The sequence below is a fragment of the Micropterus dolomieu genome, linkage group LG03, assembly GCF_021292245.1.
Source record: "Micropterus dolomieu isolate WLL.071019.BEF.003 ecotype Adirondacks linkage group LG03, ASM2129224v1, whole genome shotgun sequence".
Lineage (NCBI taxonomy): Eukaryota > Metazoa > Chordata > Actinopteri > Centrarchiformes > Centrarchidae > Micropterus > Micropterus dolomieu.
The window spans coordinates 12500717-12506844 of NC_060152.1; the positions used below are offsets into that span (position 1 = coordinate 12500717).

The window sequence follows — 6128 nt, forward strand, 5'->3', positions numbered from 1 at the left end:
ATGTTGATCCTCTCAGTTTTCTTCCCATAACATATCGCTTTCCACTGTACCATTCACTACCACTGAGGACAACGAATAACGAAAATATGCATCTCTAAAAATAATCACGGATAATAATAATTACCACAGACTGTATATCAAAAGATTGTCACGCACAGTTTTAGGGTGGAGGATAGGTAGTCCCCGGTGCGGTCAGTGGGTGGCGGTGTTTTGCGTCCAAACTGCAGGAAGTTAAATAACATCCACATCACATCCGTGGACCAGATCAGCAGCAAAGGTTTCAGGTTATTCCACCAAAGTTCTGCTGTAAGTATATTTGGTTAAATGATTACACATTTGTAAGTTCAGAAAGGTCAGGTCTTCTTTCTATTCGTTTGGAACATCCAGCCACTGTTTTGCGACGTAAATAGACGTATCTGACTGCCTGGATCCGTGTACGTTAGTGGACATGAGCGTTAGCAGAGAAGCTAACCTAACTGTGACAATCTTTTGAACAACCAGCAAAGTTGTCTTTGTTTTAACGTTGGATTGCTTTTCATAACAACGTATTTAACTGTTACATTATAAATTAATGCTTGCTGGGTGTATGCTGGTAGCAGTTTCTTGAATATCCGGTTCGTTTAGCGATGTGGCAGCGACCAAGCCCTTTGTTGACTAAAACTTTCCACTACTCAAAAACTGCACTTTAGCTAAGCTGTGTCTATTCATAATGCTCAGCCTGCATGACTGGAAAGTGGAGGCATCTAACTGTTGTTATGAACAACATAGTCACTAACTCTTTACACTTGCGTATTGATTTAGCGTACAATTTTGTTAATTGTGAAATGTTGTGGCTCTCTCTTTGTCATGACACTATTCCCCCTAATAATCATTCATAATTTATTACTCTGTAAATACAGATTTAAAGTAATTGATGAACGAGTGTATTATGAAATATCTAAAGAATTAACTGTTGTGGAAATTGTATCTTTCTGGTGAGAAATTAAGTAAATAATTGTGTTTTTTTTAATAAAAGAGAATAAACAGAGAAGTACTCAAACACATATACAGCTGGTCCAGAGACCTGCTGCCTAGGGCATCTTCGGCGTCTGGCCCCAAGCAAAAGGATGCATAATCATTTACACAGTCTAGATTTCTATGTTTTGGGGACAGAGATCCCCTCTCAGCCTTGAATGAACATTCAAGGAGAGGAGAACAACAACAAGAGAGGGAAAACACCAAAACAATCTCACAGGTCTGACCTAAACCCTAGTAAATGTGGACAGACTAACATAAGGAGTATAGGAGAAGGAAAGGTTAAGGATAAAAACACAATGCATACATATATACCTACCATACCTATAAGACATAACAATACTAGTAATAGTAATAATAGTAAAAGAACATACATAAAAGATTAAACGTAAGAGGACACAATTTTCTGCCATAACACTAACAAATAGTCATCACATGTTACAGGATCCCAAAGTGATGTCTTCATATTGCTTTCAGATTTGCCAGAAAAACAATAAACAACAATATATAATGGAATGCATTTAATAAAGCAATCACGTCTTCAACTTTGTGAAATTATAACCTGCAAATGTTTGGTATTTTGCATGTAATAAATACCTTAATTGATTAGTTATTTATCTTAATTAATGAATGACATCTATTGGTAAAGAGAAAACTGATTAATTGGGTAAATGTATAGCACTGGTGTTTAAAATGTTTTATACCAATGCCAGTGGTACTATAACAAAATTATAATATAATTTATTTAGTTGTAAATAAAAAGAGTTTTATACAAAAACCTTTGTTGATACCCAGCAATAGTAAGCACTACAGTTATCTTTGCACTTTGTTGGTACCTGATAAAAGCATCTGCCTACCTGTAGACAAAAAAAAAAGGACAGCTAGAAATGAAAACAGTGTTCAAATGGTATTAATTTGGGCAACATTGTAAACATTAACATGTTTTTGCTATTACTATCGCCTTGCACAGACAGTGTGTAGATGCCGTCAGAAGCTCCAAAGGGGGAGAACTGTCTTGTAAACATGGACAGCAAGGCTGGAGATCTGTTCAGTGCTGAGGATGCTTATCCAACTGGCACAGGTGGAGCTGGAATCATGGGAAAGTAAGGACATATATTTATAATTTTAATGTGATTTCCTCCCTTCCTGTGGAAATATACTGAAGTATCTGCTACTATTGTTTATTAGTCTAAAATGCCAACAGATAGTCTCCTAGCTGACATGTAGGGGCTTTTATAAGGTACTTACTGTCTATATCTAACAGATCTATATATAAACAGAGCAACTAGTCTCTGTAGGCTCTTTTCAATGTTAATTTATCAAATTCTTAATATTCAGTTGTTAATGTCTTTGTCTTATTTTATAGGCTCCGGCTACCCAAAGGCTTCTCAGCTAGTATGGCTAAAGAGTGGATTGACAGGCGTCGATTGTCTATTCGTCCTTGGGCCAGCTTCGTGGACCAACGCAAGTTTTCAAAACCACGTAACTTTGGAGAGATGTGTCAGAGGGTGGTGAAAAACGTGGAAATTTACAACAGCAACTATACCTTCATCTTCCTGGGCCTCATCCTCTACTGCATGTAAGGCAGACAAAGAGGAAAAATGTGTATTGTTTTGTCAGTTGGAATATTTACTCTTCTGCTACCCAGCAACACAGGAATTTTCTTGGAGTGTTAACAGTAACAGAACAATCTGCGTGAGATTTGATTAAAAAGTAAAATGTACAATAATTTAATAATGCTGCTGTAATTTACATCAAAATGATTGCACTGTTGATGTTTCTTTCCACAGTATCAGCTCTCCCATGCTGCTGATTGCCTTGGCTGTGTTCGCTGGTGCCTTCTACATTATTCACCTCAAGTCCCTGGAGTCTAAACTGGTTGTCCTTGGTAAGTAAAGCTGTCAGGGTTGCCTTGCAGTTAATGGTGTGATGAGATCTCGCAAGATAAAAACGTGACAATATTTGTCGTCATGTGAAAAGTTGTCTAGCGACACTCATGTTATTGGCACTTTTCACACACAGCGATACATCAATTTCCTCATGCAGTGAAGAACAAATGTATAGCTGATAATGTCGACTCACTTTGCACCTACACCTTGACGGTAATCAAGTGAATCCGCTCTTGCTCTGTGAGTCCCGGCCACTTTGTGACCAAGTGGTAATGTAGCTGGTAGTTTTGCAATATAAAAACTGAAGCGCATGCTTGATCTGTTTGGGACTGTGTTTAATGCTCAAAATATTCATATGATTCGGCAGTAAAGATTTCTTTAAAATAATGTTAAAATCTCATCTCGTCTCAATCTCGTGAACCCAGTATCGTGTCTCGTCTTGTCTCATGAGCGCAGCGCCTCATTACACCCCTACTTGCAGTCCATTAGTTCTGTACTTGCTAAATACAGGGAATTCCTAAGATCTCCAGGCACGCTGGGACAATGTTCTAATATGTCCTTAATTTTGTTTTAAGGTGTTTTAGCAACTTGTCAACTGCCACTCGTTTTTCTGTGTGAATGTAAATAAAATGGGTTTCAAAGAAACAAGTGAATTTATTCAAGAATAGATTAAATGCATACATCTAGTATAAGAAAATCAAATATATCCTTGAGCTTTTTATATTTTTTACATGTCAATTAACCAGACCTGCAAGAGACAGTACTAATATATTAATCTAATCAGAGGCCTTATCTTTGTGTTGTTAAATCTATAATTTTATTGTCAACCAGGCAGGGAGCTGACTGTCCCTCACCAGATGAGTCTGGCTGGAGCTGTTTCTCTACCTGTGTTCTGGTTGGCCGGAGCTGGAGCTGCAGTCTTTTGGGTTCTGGGTAAGCCAAACCACATTAGTTGTTCTTGCCATCCATTACTATTGTGGACATGCAGGAATATTTGTTGCACTGCTCGTCAGGGTACTTTAACTTATGTGTGTTTTTTTTTGTGATTTTAGTTATGTATTAAAGCATATTCTACTGTTACATTCAATGAAAGTCTCTGTGTAAAGAGTATCAGCTAAATTACTCGAAATGCATGTGGACACTGTCTAAGAAACACCATCTCCCTCATTTTTTCCCCCCTTCACCTTCCCCATTTCCATTTGTCACGTCTCCTCTCAGGAGCGACGCTATTTGTGATTGGCTCTCATGCTGCGTTCCGTGAGCTGGAGGGATCCGACATGGAAGAGCTCCTCATGGAGCCTGTGTGAAGAACAGGCTGAACTCTCAGCAGGTGCTGGTCGACGGAGCAGTCACCACTTTGACCCTGTAATCATGTTAGCCCAGAGTGCTTGAGGAAAAACTGCTCCTAGATCTGTTCCTTAGCTATGTGTATATCCTGTATCCTCTGTATCTTACCTGTGCCAGTGTACCAAGAAAGCACCTTTTCTTGCCTCTGAAGTACTTGTTGTTACATACAGACTGTATTGCCTTCTTGGAACTCATTCATTCACATGAAATGCCATATGCTCAAATAATTAATTAATATAATATTTAAGCACATTATCATACAGGATATAGGCCACGCTCTACTTATGTTATGCCTTGGATGCCTCTGGTTTGTATCAAATAGCCTGTCCCTCCCTGCAACGTCCCTTATACATTGACATATCTTTCAATTTATTAATCTCTATCTATCTGTGCTATACTCTCTGCTGTAGATATCTTCAGAAATGGCTTCTGTGTTTAAACCATCTGACAAGATTGATGATTTCTTATGTAAAGATAATGGATACAGTAAATGTTTATTCAATTCTACACTGCTACAATTATTTTATTTTTGAAAGAAAAAGTGCAATTTAAAGCTTTAAAAATGATTCAAGAGAATATAAGAGGGGTATTTCAGATAGGGTACTTAACATAGATGAGAAGACAACTTAAAAGGACAGTACATACTGAGTAATAGTGTTTTGTATTGGGGATAGTATGGTGTTTTGCTCACTGTATGCATATTTATCAGGTCTACTTACAACTTTCAGATGTGAAGGTCATTCTGTAAACCTGAAATATTTCTTTTTTTGAAATTCATTATTCTTTTGTTTACATTTCCATGTAAGTTGGGTGTTTTTTAGTATTTAAATGACATTTTGGAAGTGCAATAAACCCCTAATGTAAAGATAGCTCATGTTTTTTTTAAGGTTATTCATGTCCAGTTCTTTGTTATTTTAATTCAGGTAGTTTTTGCTATTCAATTACAGACGGCAGGTTGTGCATCCATGAAAAAAACTAAGTGGCCCTTAGCACTTTGTCTGTACATTTTATCATTATTCTGGTCCAGTCTGAATACACAGCGGAATAGGACAGTTCCAACCCTCGTGGCTCCTCTTCTCTATCTCTTGTACACCAAACACTGCAGCACTCACCAACCCCCTCTTGTCCCCCTTTTCATGTGACCCCTGTGACCTGTGCTCTGTGACAGCGCAGCAAGAGGACCCCATGCTCAGGTTGCCATGGCAATGACCTTGGAGGGCCCCAGTCAGATACACACTCGTCCACAGACACACTCGCTTACACACTGCGGCAAAGGCGAGCGATCGATATTCTATTATACGAAGGGTGGCGAGGGGGGAAGAGAAGAGAGTCGCACTGCAGTGAGCTCACTGCAGAGACACAGGGGAAATTAGAGCGAGGGAGAGAGTGTTTGTCAGTGAGTGACAGAAAGTGGGTGTGCATGTGTGTTCGTGTGTATGTATGAGCAGGAGACACTCCATTTGTCATTGCACAGTGGTCAAGCTGTGCCAAAAAGTTGTTGTGTCTGTCACTCAAAGGGATATGTCCTAAATTTTCACAGGATGTGGAAAAGTGGCCTCTCGGATCACCCAATCCTGAAGTATATTGTGGTTAATCTATTTTTATTTGTGTACTCTGTGGACAATAAGAGGTTAATTTAAACTAGATGACCCTTGTGGCACAGAGAGGTAGCACGAGTACGGTCTGTTCCCTTAAGATAAAAGATATACTTGCTTTATTTGCAGGAATGTAACCTTTTGGAAATAAATTATTTTTAAAGTTTTGGGAAATAGCACGACACTGTTCTCTTTGTAACACTCACATGTAGCTCATCAGTGTTGATTTCTGACAGGGCTGACACATTTACAGAGTGGTTTGGTGCATTACCCTGGGCAGTTG

The 6128-nt window shown here is 38.7% G+C and overlaps 1 protein-coding gene across 2 annotated transcripts; it reads left to right on the top strand.

Moving 5' to 3' along the window:
* Positions 1-157: 157 nt before the first annotated feature.
* rabac1 (Rab acceptor 1 (prenylated)) lies at positions 158-5119 on the top strand. 2 transcript variants are annotated; one of them, XM_046045910.1, is made up of 6 exons: positions 158-306; positions 1985-2117; positions 2381-2593; positions 2805-2902; positions 3735-3836; positions 4122-5119. In XM_046045910.1, exons 2-6 carry the CDS (start codon positions 1996-1998, stop codon positions 4208-4210), a joined length of 624 nt encoding a protein of 207 aa, XP_045901866.1. In that variant the 5' UTR covers positions 158-306; positions 1985-1995; the 3' UTR covers positions 4211-5119. The 2 variants fall into 2 exon arrangements, with proteins under 2 accessions (XP_045901866.1, XP_045901867.1); XM_046045911.1 differs by having other exon boundaries at positions 209-306; positions 1989-2117.
* The last annotated feature ends 1009 nt before the right edge of the window (positions 5120-6128 follow it).

Excerpts from the sequence above, each read along its gene's own strand:
- rabac1 (XM_046045910.1), top strand. The coding sequence starts at position 1,996 with ATGCCGTCAGAAGCTCCAAAGGGGGAGAACTGTCTTGTAAACATGGAC. Across the intron at positions 2,903-3,734 it reads GTCTAAACTGGTTGTCCTTG|GCAGGGAGCTGACTGTCCCT; the intron begins GTAAGTAAAGCT and ends ATTGTCAACCAG. Across the intron at positions 3,837-4,121 it reads TGCAGTCTTTTGGGTTCTGG|GAGCGACGCTATTTGTGATT; the intron begins GTAAGCCAAACC and ends GTCTCCTCTCAG.